The sequence below is a fragment of the Panthera tigris genome, chromosome A1 (genome assembly GCF_018350195.1).
Source record: "Panthera tigris isolate Pti1 chromosome A1, P.tigris_Pti1_mat1.1, whole genome shotgun sequence".
NCBI classification, from domain to species: domain Eukaryota; kingdom Metazoa; phylum Chordata; class Mammalia; order Carnivora; family Felidae; genus Panthera; species Panthera tigris.
In genome coordinates, this window is record NC_056660.1 from 14,964,334 (window position 1) to 14,985,844 (window position 21,511).

Consider the following 21,511-nt stretch of genomic DNA (forward strand, 5'->3'; position numbering starts at 1 on the left):
AGACAGTTGGTGCCTTGACGTACTCCCAGAAAACTACCCTATACAGCATGAGGAAGGGACAGTCTGTTGAGGCAAAATGAGGAAAAACCCTGGTAGCAGTAAATATTGAGAACTGTTGTTTTTCATATGGTGTATCTTATGAATACTAAACAGCAAAGCAGAGCTACTAGGTAAGGGCCTCTATACAGTGAAAACGGGACTACAAAGCAGCTGTGATGGTTAATTTTGTCAGTTTAACTGGGCCACAAGATGTACACACACTTGGCCAAGTATGATTCTGGATGTATCTGTGAGAGTGTTCCTGGATGAGATTAACATTTCCATCAGTAGACCTAATAAATCAGATTGCCCTCCCAAAGACAATGGACCTCATCCAATCAACTGACCTGAATAGAACAAAAAGGCTGAGAAGGAACTTGATTTAGTTGAACTTGGTTTAAATCCTTAGTTTTCTGGCCTTTATACTCAGACTGAAATGGGCTCTTTTTGAGTTTTGAGCCTACAGGCTTTCAGAATGGAACTTACACCATCAGCTCACCTGGTTCTCAGGTCTTCAGACTTGGACTGAAACAACACATTAGATCTCCTAAGTCTCCAGCTCACTGAAGGGCTATCTTGGGAATTTGCAGCCTCCATAATTTCATGAGTCAATTCCTTGTAATAAATCTCTTTATACTTACACACACACACACACACACACACACACACACACACACACACACGTATTTATCTCCCCTATTCTGTTTCTCTGGAAAACTCTAATATAGAAGCTATACTTATGAAGATTTTGTCTGTCTAGCCATTAATATGAAAAAGCAACCCACAACCAAGTAAGCAGAACGGAATAAAGGAAAATGGACAACACAAATCCAATTTTTCTGACCTCTGGTCTAAGTGAACTTTGTAATCTTTAGGCTCCACTATTTGTCATCCCACTTCTCAAACTTAAGGCAGAGACTAACTGGAAGCTATATGCCAACTCATTTTTATTTCCACTTTTAATAAGTAGTACATTATCCTTGGCCTTAGGGAAAGGATCCATCAATCTATGTGTTCCCGAAATACAACCCTGTGAACACATTTGAGGACAAGCAATTCAGAAAGTTTATTCACAAAGCACATTTTTTTTAAGACAGTTTCAAATAAAATCTAATAAACTAAGTAGCCATTAGATGTTTAGAAATATTAGAATGGACAATAGTTATGAACACCAGTACCAATCATTTTAAGTCTGTAAACAAAAATAAAATGCCATTAGGTACTTATTTATATATTTGTACCTTATAGGTCTGTAAGTGTCTTCTGCCAGAGTGGAAACTGTTAAACCTACTTGCCATGGATTAAGTCTAAAGCCTTCACATTCTTTACCATGACTGAATAGAACATTTTCTTTCTAACAATTTATTGGCTTTCTAATATATAAAATTCCAATGACTAAATCCCAAACTAAATCCCAAAATGACTAAATTCCAATGACTAAATCCCAAAAATATATTTACCATCCAAAGAATCCTGCTTGTATTTTTATAAAATTTTAGCCTCTTGGAATAACTTAAAGTGGATATGGTAAAATGATTTCTTAAAGCAACTTTGTCCTATTAAGCTCATGATATCACTTCATATTTTAACACCAATCATACACCAAAATTTCCTAAGTTCCTAGTAGATCAACACCAGTCTAAATCCAGAAGACTTAAAAATCTTCGTATTCATTCTAAATCAAAAAGGCCATCCCATTTCCTAACAAAGATACAAGCTACCAAATAATTTTATAGAACCTCCTTTTATTTTTCATGATTAGCCTAGTCCCTGTATTGAAAAAAATCTTTTAAATATTATCTGAGTTTTTTTAGTTTAGGATTACAGTTTTTGTGTCTAGCTTACACACTGAAAATTGACAAGCACCTAAAAAAAAAAAAATCCACAATTAGTGCAAAACCAGGAGATAATATTTTAAGTTGGTCTTTCCAAGTACAACTCAAGCTAAGGTTACTAAATGAGAAATTTTATGTAAATATATAATTTCCTACCTTGCTTTACGAAAGACGGCAAATACAAAAATAGCTTAACATTACGTTTAATGAGGTTTATTAAAGCAAATGTTTTATTAGTCTTATTTTAACTGCAAAAATATTTTAGCCACATTTAGGAAAAATAAACTTACTGAGACTATATAATCCTATATTTGTAAAAGCTAGATGCAAGAATACAGATCCTTTCCTTTTAAGCAGAATACATGCTATAAAGCTTATGAAACAGTCACTTTGTAGGAATGAATACATTTTTAAAATACTGGTTAATCTGTGGGGAATTCCACATTTGCCTATAAAAAAAAAAATGCATCCACCTTGTAAGGCTTTGGTATAGGTGATTCACAGCACTTCCATCATTTTTCTTTCTTCTTTGCCTCATTCTTCTCTCGTTCCTCTGTCTGCTCACCTTTCTCCCTTTTCATGTTTACATTTGCTCTTCCTTCTTGATGTCCCCCCTTAGAATTATCAACTATTTTATAGTCTTCAAGGAGGGTTTGTCCTGTTTGTTTTGCTGTTTTCTTCACCATTGCTTTGATACCAATGTTGTCAATATTATAGGCAGTTACACCAACATTGATGGCAGAATCTACTGCATCATGTGTAGCTTCTCCTGCAGTATGCCCGTATCTTTAAAAGATTAGAAAAAAGTGTAATGACATTATAAATATAAATTAAGACCTTCTTATTTAGTATTATATAAGTCACATGATTAGTATGTTATTCCTAAAAGCAAAATCAAAGATTAGGTTTCAATTTTTTTTCAATTTAATAACTTAAAACAAAGTAAAAAATAAAATCAAACTGTGCCAAAGCTATTATTTCTCCTTTAGCAAAAACTGTGTGAAAATAAAATCAAGCTAGCTGAGATTAATGTTAATAAAGACTGTTTATGATGAAGAATAAAATGTAAATTATAATCAGGGCACCTGGGTGGCTCAGTCAGTTAAGTGTCCAACTCTTGATTTCGGCTCAGGTCATGATCCCACAGTTCAGGAGTTTGAGCCCCGTGTCAGGCTCTGCACTGACAGTGTGGAGTCTGTTTGGGATTCTTTCTCTTTCTCTCTCCCTCTCTCTGTCTCTCTAACCCCCTCACTGTCCCCTCCCCACTTGTACATGCTCTTACCCAAAATAAATAAGTTTTTAAAAATGTAAGTTATAATAAAGGTTGTTAGTCATTTTTTTTTTTTAATCCACCCCTTCTGGAAATAGTAGAGAACTTTCAGTGAAAACAACTATAGGACACAAAGAATCGAGAGTCACTATAAATGGTTTTGAGTTCTATGTTAACCAGACTTTGGTAACGTCTTTAAACTATCAGAATCTGAGCTTGTCTTTAAGAAAAGATTGTATAACACTTTCTCCCTCACTCCACTCCACTCTGCTGCAGACTCACTGGCCCTTTTGCTATTCTTTGAACCATCAAGCATACATGTGCCACTTTATGACCTTTGTACTGGCTGGTATTTGCCTAAACTATTCTCATACCAGGTACTCACATGTCTAACTGCTTCACCTTCTTTCAAGTCAGGTAAGTATTGCATTCTAACTATCCTGCCGATTTCAACTGCCTTACCCCACATGCTCCACCCCACAGCCAATCAATCCCCCCTAAAGCTCCTCCCTCATTTTTTTTTAATGTTTATTTATTTTAAGAGAGAGAGTGAGAGACTGAACAGGCACACACAAGCGGGGGAGGAGCAGAGAGGGGGAGAGAGAGAGAAGCCCAAGCAGATTCCATGTTCAGCAAGAGCCAACGCTGGGCTCGATCTCACAAACTGTGAGATCATGACCTGAGCTGAAATCAAAGTCAGACACTTAGCCAACTGAGCTACCCAGGCATCCCTTAAGCTGCTCTTCCTTATTCTATAACTTATCACCTGCTACATACTCTAGAACTTATTTACTCTCTTTGTTTTGGTTTGCTTATTGTTTGTCTTGCTAGAATGTAAACACTATTATCATAAAAGTACTCTGCTGTATTAACATATCCTATGCATTGAGAAAACTGACATTCGATATTTGTTAAATAAATAAATGAGTAATTCCTGCCCTATCCATCTCAGAGTTTCTTTAGCATCAAACATACAGCAAAATGCTTGGGAGATAATACAGGCACTACACAAAATAGTATTATTGACAATTATCATCAATATGTGTCAATATCAATATATGTGTTTAATATCATTTCTATGAGAAAATACAAGTTGAGGGCCTATACAAGGATACTGAAAGTTATCCCACTGTATTGTTTTTCTCTTTCCCTTTTTAAAATACCAGGTTTTTATAGTTTTCCTTGCTTAGCAGAGAACTGCCTAAACAAGCAACAAGAGGGCAACATTTTACAATTTTCTTCAGGATGCTCTCAAGTTTCATATGTGCTTTGTGACCTGTATCTGGACATTTTATACTAACACTGGATCTGCCCTCTGAATTAACAAGTTCTGTATCACTGTAAGTTTGGCCTGGAATAGTGGTTTGTGATCCTACTAGCTTGTTCATGCTTGTTTTTTTTTTTTTTTCAACCTCAAGGCGAAAAATGTGAATCTTAGTTCCTGAATGAGGATTCCATTACATCCTTAGCCTAATTTTAATAATTAGAGTCAGAGGATGGCATAACTTAAAATGTGCCAAACCTTACATCCATATCACTCTTGACTGGGGCCTTCTCACCAGTTACCAGACATCAAAGCTTCTTAGCTGCTTTCTGCTGGTCTCTATTGCAACCCTTCAGCATTCCATAGTACTTGCTGATGTTGCAGAAGACATGGAGCTTTCTCACTGTCAATCAAGCCCCCACAAATACCAGGTGGCAATGGTTATGGTTATGGTTAAATGAGAAGAAAGGGGTGGAAGAATTCGAGCATTGGAAGAGTGACCATAACTCTTGGTTGAGCAGGTTTCTCTTAGGGCTCTTTTCTAGGACTGTGTGACTAAGAATTTGGCCATATTAGTGTTTATGAATACAGGAAATCCTCCAGATTCATGAACTTCCACTTCCCTATTCTAATGTTGCAGTTTGATACCTCTAACTGCACTCACGGTATTTAAAAAAGAATATTTTTAAAGTTTATTTATTTCTGAGAGAGAGAGAGAGAAAGTGAGTGAGCACAAGCAAGGGAGGGGCAGAGAGAGAGGGAGACACAGAATCTGAAGCAGGCTCCAGGCTCTGAGTTATCAGCACAGAGCCCCATGCGGGGCTCGAATCCATAAACCGTGAGATTATAACCTGAGCCAGAGTCTGACGTTTGATTGACTGAACCACCCAGGCGCCCCATTCACAGTATTTTTATATATAACACAATTCTAAAGGCTACATTATTAGTAATAATGTGCTAAAAAGGAGTCTGTGTTGGTACCCTGATGTTTTGCTTGTTTTTCCATGCTATCTCCATTTCAGCAGAATTCCTGTTAATTTGGGAAGAAGTACCAAACTAGCAGTCAAAGAACTAGATTCTAATACCAAGTGTGCCAAAAACTAGCCATATGACCTTGATGAGGTCTCAACTTCCTTACATTTCATTAATTTTTTTCTTTCATCTCATAAAATGAGATTTGTAGGTTAAAGCACTTTGAAAACTCCACAATACTAAATGTATAATTATTTTTAAAGACCTTATAAAATGGCTTTTAAGCAGTTCTGTTTATTTCCTTTAATATATCCTCACCCTATCATCTCTGCTTCCCAATATGCCTTAAAACCAGTATTCCTGGCAGGCATCTATTTTTCTCTTCCTTTATAAGTAACTGCTCAGTTCTTTCCTTTATTCGGACTACATTGTAAATTCAAACTACACTGTTAAAAACTAGAAAGTCTATCTCTGATAAAAAGACAATGTTTATTTTTGATTTCTTACTTTTTAAAAAGTTAACTTTAATTACAGCTTATTAGATTTTATATTAAAGAGCAATAAAAATGAATACAAAGAATGCTCTAAATAAGTCAATTGAGACTTAATACACAGTTTGAATGAGACTTTTCAGAAATTTCTCCAGCACATTCAGTAATGTCTACAAAGACAGCACAGTGGTGGTGATTCTAGATTTCACTAATTGTAACAAAATTTCAGTCATAACAAATTTCAAACAAATCTTCCTAAAATTCAATTCACATGCAACCTTCAAAACTATTCTTGAAAATATTAATCTTAAATATTTTAAATAGAAATAGCTTCTTCTTAGTGTACCCATCAAAGACTGGTGGATTGTGGCCAATTTCTAAAGGATGTTTAAGGTGAAGCTGAGGAATTTAAACTTTATCTTGAAACCAATGGGAATGGCATAACCAAAATTACATTTTAGAAAAATCTAACTCAGGTTGCATTGTGAATTGTAAGGGTGTCAGAGACAGACAGAGGAACCAGTTAGGAAACAAGCTGTGTGATGGATGAGAAACAATGAGGGTCTATTCTACAGTAGTGGCAATGAGGCTGGAGAGGAAAGAATAAATATAAGAAACAACAGCACTTGGTGAATGAATAGCTGTAGTGCTATATAGTTGGGACCTATGAAGCCTAAAGATTACAATAAAAGTTAATCAAAAAACATAGATTTGAGAGGTTGTATGGACACGGTACAGGTAATATCTATGAAGAGTAGAAAAGGACAGAACATAGAGTAAAACTCTAGAATGAATGGATGTGGAAGACAACAGCCCTGAGAAGAAGTTTGATAAAACTGAAAGGTGAGCTAAATGAGAATACTGTTAAGATTTGGAGACATCTGACCCACCAATCTTAATAAGCATATCTTAGAGCAAGATCAATCAGGACAGGCTACAGTAAGCATGTGACTGGACTTTACCCATGAAAATTTAAGGAAAATATCTAAGACATTAAAAAGACAAGTCTTTCAAATCTACAGATAACATAAAATGGAAACCTGGCTAATATGACATACACTAAATCTGAAGCCAAACTGAAGGACTTAATAATGGGTCAAGATCAACAGATGAAATTAAGCGCAATATAAAGTTCTTAATGTTAGCTACAAATATCAACTGCCCCCAAAATAAGAGGAAGGCCCAGATTTTAAATAAAAGTTTCATTTTTTAAAAAACACAAGTTTGATATGGGTTAATCAAGTAACAGCTACTAAACAGATAGTCTTTGTCTTGTGTGCCATGTATGCCAAATGCTAAGTATGACCAAATAAGGGAGGCAAATCTCATGGTATTCTAGCTGGCACAGCAGATGTGAAATACTTCATTCTTTTCTGGGTTCTGTATTTTGAGAAGAACACTGATGAATGAAGTATCTGGAAACCATACTATATAGAGAATTCTTAAAGGACCTGGGACTATTTAGAAAAAAGTAAGTGAAAGACACAATAATAATGTTTAAATATTTGTACAGTTACCACAAGAAAAAAAGAAGACTGACCTTAAATACTTAAATAATTCCTGAGCAGATATTATATAGACTGGTTTTGGGTACTATGACATCTGCCCGAGGGATTGCCTTCAATAAATTTGAATTTGCCCCTTCATCCAAAGGCAATTTTAATTAAAATTCACTAAACAAACCAATAAAATATGGTACCTGAAAAGAGTAAATTCCTCACAGAAGAACAATTTTACTAAGCTTATTCTTCACAAATATGTATTGTAAGATAAAGTTTTAATGCGGGGAAAACAAAAATGGATCTAACTGATGTTATATGATTTTCCTCTAAACAAGGGTTTTTAGTTTTTAGTTTGTTTTTTTTTTTTAAGTAACCTCTATACTCAACATGGGGCTCAAAGAGTTGCACACTCTTTCAACTGAGCCAGCCAGGTGCCTCATCCTCTAAACAATTTAAAATGGAAAAAAAGAAACTTAAAGGTGAAATTTAGAAGCTATGTAGAAGAGTGATGAATTATTTACTAAATGCTATACTGCAATTATATATAACAGGTTTGAAGTTACTTATTGCTTTTCATTGTTCCTGTAAGTCTTGATGTTCCTAAATCTAAAGACAAAAGCATTAATGTAACTGAAAAAAATAAAAGTATTAATGAATAGTTCCCACACATTTACCTAAAAATTTTAAGAGTATAATTAATTATACAGATCCTTAAGTAAACCACTCATCATCAGTGAACACAGTCCCAAATCATAATCAAAACCATCAAAAGTATAAATAATATACTTCTCCAACATAATCTGCTTTAATTTATTTATTTTTAAATGTTTATTTATTTTGAGAGAGAGAGAATCCTAAGCAGGTGCCACACTCAGGGCAGAGCCCAAAGCAGGGCTCAATTTCACAACTGTGAGTCATGACCTGGGCTGAAATCAAGAGTCAGACACTTAACCCACTAAGCCACCCAGGCGTCCCACAATCTTCTTTTAAATACACTTAAATTAAAAGATAATCCTCTATGTTGGCTTGTAACACCAGAAATCAGATAAGGAAGTTTATATATAGTTTGTTTTTCTTCTTGTCATAATGCATGTAATTATGGCAGATTTAAAACAAGCTGGGAGAATAATTGATCATAGGCAAAAAGAATATAAATTTTCTATATTATGCAATCATCAGTTGGATTAGAGAAAAGCACAAATGCTTACTCATCAAATACTTTTTCAAAGTGCAAACAAATGTAAATAAAAGTAAATTTATAAATATAAAAATATAAATTACATTTATACTCATAAATGTAAATTTACATAAATGAGAAGTAAATTTAAGAACTAGCTCTTTCTTTTCTTCAGTGATAAATATCACTAAGTTATTATTAGTTTCATACCTGCAGTTTCTTCTCTTAAAAGACAACTTTTCTTCTTCTGGGCAAGATTATTTATAAGTATCACAAAACGCTTTGTATCCCCTTGCCCCTCTCCATCTTTCCAAGTTTCTTTTTTTTTCTTTATTTTTTTTAATTTTTTTTATAAATTTTTTTTTTTTTAACGTTTATTTACTTTTGAGACAGAGACAGAGGATGAACGGGGGAGGGTCAGAGAGAGAGAGGGAGACACAGAATCTGAAACAGGCTCCAGGCTCTGAGCTGTCAGCACAGAGCCCGACGCGGGGCTCGAACTCACAAGCCGTGAGATCATGACCTGAGCCGAAGTCAGACACTTAACCGACTAAGCCACCCAGGCGCCCCTTTTTTTTTTTTTTCTTTAAAAAAAAAATTTTTTTTTAATGTTTATTTTTGAGAGAGAGAGAGACAGAGTGTGAGTGGGGGAGGGGCAGAGAGAGGAGACATAGAATGGGAAGCAGGCTCCAGGCTTTGAGCTGTCAGCACAGAGCCCAACATGGGGCTTGAACTCATGAACTGTGAGATCACGATCTGAGCCAAAGTCGGCGCTTAACCGACTGAGCTACCCAGGCACCTTTCATCTTTTCAAGTTTCTAATTAAATTACTGCTAAGACCAAAGTAGTCTTACAGTTAGAAATACAAACCTACTGGGGCACGTGGGTGGCTCAGTCGGTTGAGTGTCCAACTTCAGCTCCAGTCATGATCTCGCAGTTCGTGAGTTCAAGCCCCACGTCAGTCTCTGTGCTGACAGCTCAGAGCCTGGAGCCTGCTTTGGTTTCTGTGTCTCCCTTGCTCTCTGCCCCTCCCCCGCTCATGCTCTGTCTCAAAAATAAATAAATGTTAAAAATTAAAAAAAAAAACAACATATTATTTTAAAAAAAATACAAACCTACTTAACTAAATTCTCACCGGTTTTTTCATTCCGTGAATCTTTGGAGGAAAGGATAAAAAGAATAGCAATATGTACCATAACAGAAATAAATGAGCTCAGAGTCACTGTTAAAATATCCTTCTCATCATATTAAGTTCTCTTCACTAAGGACCAAAAATACAAAATCTACACCAAAACTTTGATAGTTATGTGAATCCCTAACCTTTAATAAGGCTCCACTTAATCGTACTTAGGTAACCTTTTTTTTTTCATTAAAGTAGGAAATGGACAAATCCAATGAAGCATTTCCTAACATGACTAACATGTTTCTAACATGACTGCCTAATTATCTCTGCTAACAAATGATACTGATAATCTAAAACTAATTCACTTTTGGCCTAAAAGGCACTTCTGACTTTCTTCTGCTCTTGCAACAAGAAACTGTTATTCTAATTACGACTGATCCACCAAAGTAACCTCAAAGCCGTAACAGAAAGAGCATTAGAGATCAATGGTACAAGTAGCAAAAGATAAGACTGAAGACTTGGGTTTTGTATTTCCACCAAAAGAATTACAGATCTTTTCTGGATCTTCCTTGCCAAATCTTTTAGTCAAATTGAAACTGTAAGATGATGTGTCATGTTGCTTTGACTCAAAGGTATACATGCCCCAGATGGAGATCAAATCAACTCAGGAGAAATTAAGTTAGTTTTTTCTAAGTAAAAGGTAATTTACTATGGTGGAAGAGAATCTAAATGTATGACAGATAGTGATGGAAAGTAACTCTAGATATTGAACTTGCACAGATGTCCCAACAAGGGCAGGGTTGGTCCACCACTGTTGTTTCATACTGCATGACACAAAGATACCCCCCAGCTCTACTACTTACTAGGGGTATAATCTTTAACAAAGTTTAACAGCTCTACACTTTGGCTTCCTCATCTGTAAAAATGGAGATGATAGTGTTAAAGATTAAATAACATATACTGAAAAGCACCAAACACACTATCTGACACATAAGTATGAACTCAAATGTTGTGAGTGGGTAATTGACACAAATAACTGAGATTTGAGAACACCACTAATATTACTTTTTTCTTTCTAAATAAAAATTTAGTATTAGGCTTTAAACTCATGCAAAGCTAAGAAAGCAACTCAGGTCCTTCATATTATATTTAGTTTTTAGACCTTGATTGCCCTAGGACTTATAAAGAATAAAGACCTCAAATCAGAAGACCTGTTTTAAGTCCACCTTAAAATAGTTATCAGATCAGCTTAGATCATTCATTTTTTGTTTGTCCACTTGTTAATATATGAAATAGATGACATACCATCTGTCCATTCTAATAAAAATGAACACTGGTAGAGTCAAATAAGATGTGACAGAATTTAACATTCTTTGTAAACAGAAGGGGCTGATATTAACAAGGTATAATAGTTTAATTATAATTCAAGTTTTTCCCATCAAAACTAAAGGCAAACATCACCCATCAAGAACATGCAGTAGGGGCACCTGCGTGTTTTAGTCGGTTAAGTGCCCAACTCTTGATTTGGGCTTAAGTCATGATCTCATAGTTCCTGGGTTCAAGCCCCGCGTTGGGCTCTGTGCTGACGGTGTGGAGCCTATTTGGGATTCTCTCTTCCTCCCTCTCTGCCCCTCCCATGCTCTCTCTCTCTCTCAAAATAAATAAACTTAAAAAAAATTGTTTTAACCAAAAAGACCAAAATTTACTAAAAAAAAAAAAAGAACATGTAGTTGATAAGGTATACAGAAACTCCAGGCTTTTTTTTTTAATTAAACATATTCTCTGCATTAATGATGAAGAAATATAACCATTAGTAATATGAGGCAAAGTCATAGTAATTCTATTAATTTGCTAAAAATATTATTAAGAAAAACAGTGAAAAAAATTTTGTTTTAGCAGCTACTCAATGACATAATCATTTTAACTGTCCTGGATTTTTACAAATGCTGTAAGAGTTTTAGTCATTAAAATTATAAAAGTCAACTTACTTGTATCTGACAGTTTGTACAGTTTCTGCTGAAACATTGTTAACAATACATTTAGCTGCACATTCCAATCCCTGCCAGACAGTTGAAAATCCTGCAAATATATTTAAAAGTAAGTAAAATGATAGCTAAAGAAATGGACCTTCCTAGTTAAATTTCTGGCCTATTGTTACCTTGAACACTACTTGCTGCTACGACCATAGCACCATCCAGAGGAGACTTTCCATTTCTGTCTTTTTTAAGAGATTCTGGAACAAGTTTGCTTCCATGCTTCTTGACGTGTGGAGCTAGTTCCTTTCCAACACAATTTGCTACAGTGCAAACTCCATCAACTAACATAACCATAAAAAGAAAAGAAACACTTAAAAAATGTTTCCCTTGATTCTACCATTCTTACTTAGCAAAATTCTTATATGAGCATCTAACATTGTTTTACTGCATAATTTACCATTTCTATATAAGGATGAGAACAAGGGCTGGCTAGTTTTAAACAAAGGCTATTATCTGGTTTAAACACATGTTTGCAGAGCTGAAGGATTATAACCTTGCCTCTTAAATATAATGTTCTTTATGGCAACTTGCTTAAAAGAAAACAGAGACTGCTGCAGTGTAAGAGCTATAGGTCCACCTTTCATGTTTTTCAGCTATGAGTGTTTCTATGGTCTATCAACAAATATCTTACTGAAATAGTAATAAGGTATTTAAATCTATAAAAAAATAAAACCATAATCTGATTCAAAAGAATATTGAATATTGAATCCCAAGAAGATAATCTTACTAAATTTAATCATAACCTATTAAGGGGTGATCTGACCATCTCAAAATACCAAACTTTAATGCTATGATTCTCAAAGGAGCAGGAACGAGAAGCATATGGCTTGGGAAGGCGAACACCAGAATCACTGAATCTGCTTAACTGAAATAATACATCCCTCCACTTGACCCTCAGCTATGACACAGTGAGCTGTCCTTAAAAGAATGTATCATATTCAAGGATAGCCAATACATTCAGAGCCATTCCTTTTCAAAGGTACAGACACTTCCCTCTCTGACCCAGCAAAACAACCCTTTAACAGATGTTTCTCAAACTTTAATATACAAATAAAAATCACCTAGGAATCTTGTAAAAATGCAGATGCTGAATTGGTAATGTGTGCCAAGTACCTGAAATATATTTGGGTATTAGTATTTCTAACGTATTTGAGCCTTAGTATTTCTAAGGCTCTCAGGTTGATGCTGCTACAGATCCCACGATGAACAGCAAGGTGAAACAGCTTCATCCTAATCCTTTACTCTTAAGGTTAAACCACATAAATGTGCATTTAGATTAACCCAGATTAAGAGACCATTTTTAATTTAACTGAAAGGAAAGTCTTCCAAAGTTACTTTACCCAGGAACTGACTGACTTTTGCTGCTCCTCCTGTAGCCTGCTTTGCTATATAAAGTCCCCTGGTCACAGCTGGACTAACTTCCACTGGTTTTTCTTCTGGTTGAATCCGTTCACGGAGTTTAGAAGCGCCTTTCTGGATTGCTTTCCCAGTAAATTCAGCACCTTTGACCAAACCCCAGCTCACCCAGGAAGCACCTTTTTATAGGAAAATTTAAAATTGCACAATTAGAGTTGATTATACCTGTAAACCCTTTAATAACTTACCAACAGGAAAAAAACAAAACAAAACAAAACAAAACAAAACAAGGAATTCAATGTTTAGATCCCAAAGATGCCATGAACTTTCAAGCCAACTTTATACTTATAATTTTCTGCCTGGAATACACATCTTTTCTAAGTAAATTCATCTTTCAGTACTTAGGCCATAGATCACTCAATAACAGAGTTCTATATTACTCTATGCTGCCACTATAACTTGTAGGTATCTCTCCATGTCACTGACCACACTGTTACTATTGTTAGGAACTAATTTTGAGTTGGTACCATTAAGATGGTATTTGGCTTGAGGACCCAGGTATGCTTGTTCTTCTTGCCTTGGTCCAGGTACCACTTTTCGCCCATGAAGTACTGAGGGGTTTAGACGCAAGTAATGCAAGCTGGAAACCAATACACCTATATCTCAAACACCAAGGCAGAAGAACTCTTCGCTTGCTTTAGACTAAAGGCATAAGGCAGGGAGACCTGTTCCTCCCTCAAACCCAAACCCCACGATCTCAGCACCTTTTAGCTTACATCATAAACCTGAATAACAAAGACAAAAGAATACTCAAAAAAATTCATGAGAAGAAAAGATGTAAGAAGAAAACTTGGGAAGCCTAGATGGTTTAGACATTTGTCATGAGAACAGGCCCTAGCACTTTGTTTTGCTCAATGCTTCCTGCAGAATGAATGAAAAAAGAGAGAGAAAGCGGCACAGTACAGACTGCTCTAGCGAAAAGGCCCTGCACACATGCAGGGAAAGGAGAAGTGGGAATGAAATGGGAAAAGCAAGAAAAAATATACAAAGAGAATAGTTGCCCCTAAGAGGAAGAATAAAGTGTTACCCTGCCTTGGAGAGCTTACAATTTTAAATATTTCCTTTTTGGCTATACCCTGAAACAATGAGCTTGGACATATAAAATACTTAAGTATATTGTACCAAGGTCTGTGGCATAGCTTTTACATAATTACTTTCACCTATGAGTGAGCAGATACCCAATGTCATGTGAAAATCCTGTTTGTTTAAAAAGGCTGACAATGAAAAGTAAAGTGGTGACTGATTAAAAAATTGTGGTACTTCTGTTTTTGTTTTAGTCAACACATCCATCTAACTCAAACCCTACCCCCACCATCCTACCCTTGGGGAAGGACCAGGTCTCAACCCAGGGAAAAAGCTTTCAGCCAAGAGTTCCCATAACAATAAAGAGATTAAAGACCTCTATTAAAAAACAAAACAAACCAAAAAAAACCAAAGAACAAAAACCAAAAACATGTATTTTTAAAGTTAACTCACAAGTTGAAAAGATACAAGAAGTAAAAAACCAGCTGAACTTGAAGACTGAGAAATCATAAAACAAATGATAATGAAAAAGGAAAGCTCTATACTCCTGCAATGAAACAAGCAAGAGGGACAGAGTCCACTGATGACTGAGAAGAATAAATGGAAATGAGATAAAAGAAAAGTCACAGGACTGATAAAGAGAAACACTAGATCAAATTATAAAGAAGCTATCCCCATGGAAGAGCACATAACAGAGATAATGTGTTAAAACTGAAAAGACTGCAACAGAAGATCAAGAAATGTAATGTTTTATTGGTAGCTACTAAGATCTTTTAAATGGCATGTGTAGTGCCAGATATAAATTTATTCTATAAACGTTCACGTTATTTGCACCCATTTAATGTTGAGATACAGCAGGCAATGAATGTCTGCTAATAAATGAGAAGTTGGCAGATGACTTAAAATGATCTCACTCAAATCTAACATAATGGAGGGGGGTTCTAATCAGCCCATTGTCATATATCCTCTACCTCCTTCCAAATTAGCTTACTAAACTCTACTCCATCTAAGATGTTTGGCAGTTGCCTTCTTAAAAGTAATTCTAGGCTCCTCAAGCCAATATTCTACACAGATAATTTTTAAGCAGTTCATATTTTTTCACCTTTTATATTCATAAAACCTAAGACTGTAGCTTTTACTGATCTTAACTGATTCTCTGACAGTGGACAGGAATCAATCATGGGCTAAACTGACTGAGCTCAATTTAGATCCCTGATTACTTATCTTTGTATAGAGCCTGCACAAGTCAGGAAGAAATAGTAGCTTGACAGATCAGATTATTTTCCTCTGGAATAAATCTTGGGTATTTTCTGCACCTCTTTGCTACTTATACTTTTAAGTATTTGGTGAGGTGGTGGGTTTTCATTCTATCTACTAAAAAGCACATAAAGAGATATATACTCTGATTTGCAGTTAGTTTTAATGTAACCAACTATTAGAGATATTTCTAGAATTCTGAGGGACTAAGATGAAAAGTGTTACTAACATCTGCTGAAGTCTCAAGCAGTAAAGTAGGCCTGTTTGCGTTACCATAATGTAGTTTTTGCTCATTCTCAAATGATGCACTGCTGAGAGTTTTTCTGAAATCTCTAAGGGGATCTCTGCCCAGAATTAGCTGATACTAAGGATGCTCTACCTCTCTGAATAGAATCAGTGTGTGAAATCTTTGGAGGCCTAAGACTCTGTGACATGTTATACTTTCCAAAGATGGTCAAAATAGTATTTCCTGTTCTACATGTTCTTTTAACATGACCTTGACATTCCTCCCATTGAGAAGTGGGGTCTCTGTTACAATCCCTTCAATTTGAGCAGGTTTGTTACTTTCTTGTGATGAGTGATACTAGAAATTTCCAAGAATATGTCAGGAAGAGTATGCAGCCTCTAGCTGTTTGCTATATCATATACACTTCGAACCCTGAGCTACCCTGTAGAAGCCAAACTGGCTTAAGGCTGCCAAGCTGTGAAGAAGTTAAACCACATGGAGACCATGTCTAGGCACTCTATTTGGCAGTCCTAGATTTTGAGCTCTTCCAATCCAGATGCCAGATTTGTGAGTGAAGGAGCCTTTGGATGATTCCAGACCCCAGATACTGAGTCACTAGTCAGCCTTTGAGTCTTTCTAGCTAAGGTCCTGACCTCATAGAGCAGATCTAAGCAATCTCTGCTGTGACCTTCTGGAATACCTGGTCCACAGTTATCCTAAGCATAAACAAATTGTTGTTTCATGCCATTAAGTTTGGAATGGTTTGTCACACAGCAATAGTAAATAGAACTATTTACTATTTACTATAAATAGAGGTATAAATTTTAAAAAGTTTATAACCTTTGAAATTAGTTATCTACCTATGTGTGAATATAGGCAAGTTTTCTGAATACTGACCTAATAGCCTAGCAACCTGTAAAGTTATGGGGCAGGGTAGTAAGAGTGAAGGTTTTTCTTTATAACTTCTTTGAAAATCTTTTTTCAAGGATCAATTTTAACTGTTAAAAACTGTAATTGAAAATTCTGGCTGTCTTTTCTTACCTCTAGCAGCTCTCTGACACCAGGCAAAATATTTTGTTAGCTCCTAGCTAATTAATTTTTCCTTATTTTAGCTTGTTGGTTTTTCATGTTGAAGGTTTTTTTCTGCTTTAGACACCTTTATTATTTTAATGGGGTTTTAGTCCAGACATGGAAGTCTGTATTGACAGTCTTTTAAATGACTGGTCAAGATCCCTTTACAGGGTCATGAATTTGGCTAACTAGTGACTGGTAATGTTTTTTAAAAACAAATTAGAATGTCTAAATCTGAGCTACTATAGTTGAAAAGCTAAAATGTTAACCAATAAAAGTGAAAAGATCTATGTCAGTAATGATAATTCTGGTTTTAAAATAACTGATCTGGGGCACCTGGGTGACTCAGTCACTTAAGTGTCTGACTCTTGATTTAGGCTCAGGTCATGATCTCACTGTTTGTGAGTTCGAGCCCCAAATCAGCTCTGCACTGACTAGCTGAGCCTGCTTGGGATTCTGTTTCCCTCTCTCTCTGCCCCTCCCCTGCACTCTCTTTCTCCCCAAAATAAATATATAAATACATAAACACATAAATATATATATCTAACATATATATAAACGCATGTATATATTAAATATATACAAATATATGTAAGTATATATATATATATATAAATAAGCCTTTAAAAAATTGTAAAATAATTGATCTGATGCCCTTTCTAACCAAAATTAAATAGTAGGGCCTACATCCCAAAAAGCTTGGCTGTAATCCTCAGATCTTTAATACCTCCACTACTATGTGGTTAGGGAGTGCTGGTTTGCTTCCAAAGATGGATGAATATCTTATCAATTTTTGTAGGAAGAGGGAAGGGGAGAAAAGAAAAGGATTAAGGGAGAATTTCAAAGAGGAAAGGAGAATAACTAATTTTATGTTCAGAGTTGTCCTAAGAGTTTGGGGATTCCTGAAGTTTTTCACTATCAATTTTCCCAAAAGTGAAACAGAAAAAAAGCAAGAAGAAACTTACACCTATAGGATAATATGTGATGTTCTAAGACACTAGTTCCTTTCAGGTATTTAAAAATGATCATTTAGAACCCAAATACAAAATTACCTTTCTAAGTAGTCACTTATGGATTCCAAACATTTCACATTATATGGGGAAAAAGTTAGCATTACTGTAATACCTGACAAAATATTTTGAGCCACTTTCTCACTCCATTCGGGTAATTCCTTTGCTTTGTCTTCTGAACCTGGCTCATAGGGTACAATGTGACTCAGATTAACTTCTTCACTTGAAGTATCTTTGGTCTAAATAGTAAAAATATTTCAAAATGTAAAACAGTAAAATACTAAGGGGAAAAATGATAAGCATTATTTAATAAAATATTAAGCCAACAAACACTAGTTATAATTAATGAGATTATTTCCACCCAACATAGCTATCAGGACATTTTATACACAATATCATAACTGCCATGAAGCTGAAAACTATACTGGTCTTATGTAAGGTCTCACTGGTAAATAAGGTTTAAATACCAACATATCTCCAATAGAGCATTTATCAACTCATATTTAAACTGATGAGATTACAGGGTTCCTTTATATAGCTATCAACCCCTTAATAAGAGTATGCACATGGTGTACTCAGTAAGATTTAAAAGATTTGTTAAATGACTCAATTGGTAAGGATACATCCAAATAAATTGGTTTTGATAGAAATCAAGTAAAGCAAGTAGAAATATATACACACAGAAAAATCTATTCCATCTGAATGGAAATGGGGAACATAGAAATACCTGTATTTTGCTAATTTAATAGCTGTTATGTGAGCTAGGGCCAATACTCAAATTGTCAAAGCTCAATGCACTCATTCTAAGAACTTAACAGCAAGCTAACTCAGACCTCATAATATAATTTGAAAATAAAACTGCCTAAGAGAACTAAGAGAACTTCACTTAAAATATAAAACATTAAAAACAAAACAAAAACTTCTATGGGAAGGGGGAAGCCATTTATAAGTAAAACCCAAAGACAAACGGAACAAAGTATTTACAATTTCTATCTCTGATAATGGGCCAATGTCCTAATATATAAAGAGTTCCTGGAAATTGAGAAGATTAGTGACCCAGTCATAAAAAGTGGACAAAGTACAAGAACAGACAACACACAGAAAACAAAATTCAAGGAATCCTTAAGCAGATACACATCACTCATAATAAAATCAATACAAATTAAGATATTCCAATACACCATTTCTCATCGATCAGACTGCCAAAATACAGAAAGACTGATCAGCTTCTCTGTGGATGAGGCTATGAGGAAATGGGTCTCCTACACTGCTGGTGGGAGTGCTGAAGAGTACAGTCCTTGGGGAGGGGAAATTAGCAAAATCTATCAAAATTAGGGGTGGCTTGGATGGCTCAGCTGGTTAAGCATCTGACTCTTAATTTCGGCTCAGGTCATGATCTCACAATTTTGTGAGTTCGACCCATGTCAGGCTCTGCGCTAACCCTGCAGAGCCTGCTTGGGATTCATACTCTCTCTCGATCTCTCTCTGCCCCTCCCCTGCTCACACTCTCTCTCAAAATAAACTTAAAAAAAATTATTTAAAAAAATCTATCAAAATTACAAATGCATTTATCTATTGACTCAGTAGCCCCACTTCTAAGAATTTACCTTATGAATTACCTGCAATGTATGAATCAATGGATCTAAAAGTTATTCATTGAAGCACTGCTTCTAATAGCAAAAACCTGGAATCATCCAAATATTCCTCAATAAAAGATTGGTTAAAGAAAACTATTATAAACTCATACAACGAAATATGAGGTAACTATAAAAAAGATTGAGAAGGTTCTCCATTTATTAACATTGAAAGATTCCCAGAATTTATTATCAGATAAAAAAATAAAATAGAGAACACTCTATGATGTTACCTTTTATGAAAGAGAAATCTAACAGTTTTTACTTGCTTTCATCTGCCTCAAGAAACCTGGGGAAGAAATACAAGATCCTGATAAAAAGTGATTTACCTACAGTGGCAGGGAAAATGGTATGGACAAAGGTGGGAGTAAAGCTTTTCAATGTATATATCTGTTTACATAATTTGATTTCTTTTTAGTCAACAAATTGTTTTAAAAATGGAAGTTTTCAACGATGTGGAAAATTTCCAAATATACTGTTAAGTAAAAAAGCAAGAAGCAAAACAGTTATGTCTCACATACTGCCATTTGTATTAACAATTACGTATATGTGTGTATACATATATACACACACACACAAAATAAATGTGTATGTATATATGTTTGAAAATGAATAAAAGTAATAAGCAAGAGTAATAAGAAGCTAGCAGCAATGTGTCTTAGAGCAGGGAGCTAGGTGGCTGAGGGCCAGGGAGGCAGACTTACTTTTCCCTAAGTATCGTTTCTACCTTTTGGATTTCTTTTTGTGCATTAACTTATACAAATTTTTTAAGTAAGTGTATTTCTTTGAACCATCTTGGACTCCCAATGTCTTCATAAGCTGGTCTAAGATATTCAACATAAACTACAAATGAATGTAGAACATTCAAGTGGTATGTATTAATTCCACAGATAATTATTGAGCACTTACAATGCAGAATACAACAATGAAGGATACAAAACTGTAATTCAATACTCACAATGCGATTTTCTTTCTTCATATATTTGCTTATATTACTACTTCTGCCCAGAATCCCCTTCAATCTATTTGTATGGCCAGCTCTTGCTTCATTCTTCAGAACTCATCTTAGCCATAATGCCCTCTCAGGAGAGCCTTCCTTACAGTTTCCCACACTACCATATGCCCATACTTATCTATGAGACTAGGTTGTATGTTAGGTGGTGCAATCTAGCCTTCTATATAACCTATGTACCTTCATCTAATGATCACACTAGATAGGGAAATTATCTCTTTGTTAATCTGTCCTCCTCACTAGATATTAAATTCCTTAGGATAAGAAATTTAACTTTTCCACTATGCTCAGCATTCTGGCACTAAATACTTACCAAACTGTATTCCCAATTTACCATTTAGAGAATATATACTCATGAGATGAAAAAAAACCTACTAAACATATTTTTAAAAATCCATTCTCTTTCCTGATGACAATCCATAAAGAAACAAGACTGAATAAAAATGGTAGTGTAAGGAAAAGCATACCTAGCCCCAAGACCTTGGTATATACAGGAAAGTGGAGAACACCACAAAACAAAAAAAAAATGCATTAATGTAAATACAAAAAATCTTTCAAATACTTGAAAAAAAACCTATCCCCCAAAACACAGAATATGCTATAAAACAGTTTAAGTCACAAACACTGTAAAGGAAAATATTAAAGCTGATTCTAATAATTTTTACCAGTGATCATTTTATGACTGCAAGTTGCTCTGCTTTAGTAAACAAGAATAAGATTTACTTATTTATTTCACCAGGTGAAAGGTACCATTTGAATAGAACTCACACACATACCTTATTGTTTTTTTACTTACTTTTTTCCCCCGTTTTCCTTTATGACGCATGTCCTTATTGTCTTGGTCCAACGAAGGACCCAACTGTCTCACGTCAGTGCCACTGGCTTCTTTCAACTGGTCAGAGGAACATCTTGCTCTTCCAGGGATTTGGAATTCATTTTCTCCTTCTGCCCGGTTCCAGTTGGCCTAAGGGGTAAAGGACTAAGCTCAAATTCAAATTTTCTCAAATGACTGTCCTCTTAGCTATGCTCTAAGCTTCAACTTAGAAGCTTCAACTTATTCAACTATCAGTGTTTGATAGTCTAAATATGACCACTTTTACTTGTCTTTCTTCTATAATTTTGTTTTATCTCATCATCCAAACCTCAACCCTTT

The 21,511-nt window shown here is 35.2% G+C and overlaps 1 protein-coding gene across 6 annotated transcripts in view; it reads right to left on the reverse strand.

Moving 5' to 3' along the window:
• Nucleotides 1-979: 979 nt before the first annotated feature.
• Nucleotides 980-21,511, reverse strand: part of SPART (spartin) — an 89,370-nt gene continuing 68,838 nt past the window's right edge. For 5 of the 6 annotated variants that reach the window (XM_042956706.1, XM_015544542.2, XM_015544541.2 and 2 more), the window contains 6 exons: nt 21,155-21,322; nt 17,828-17,951; nt 13,050-13,244; nt 11,832-11,990; nt 11,662-11,752; nt 1,081-2,660 (listed from right to left, as the gene is read on the reverse strand). In XM_042956706.1, coding sequence (XP_042812640.1) covers nt 2,387-2,660; nt 11,662-11,752; nt 11,832-11,990; nt 13,050-13,244; nt 17,828-17,951; nt 21,155-21,322 — 1,011 coding nt within the window. In that variant the 3' untranslated portion in view covers nt 1,081-2,386. The other variant, XM_042956804.1, reaches the window with a different exon arrangement.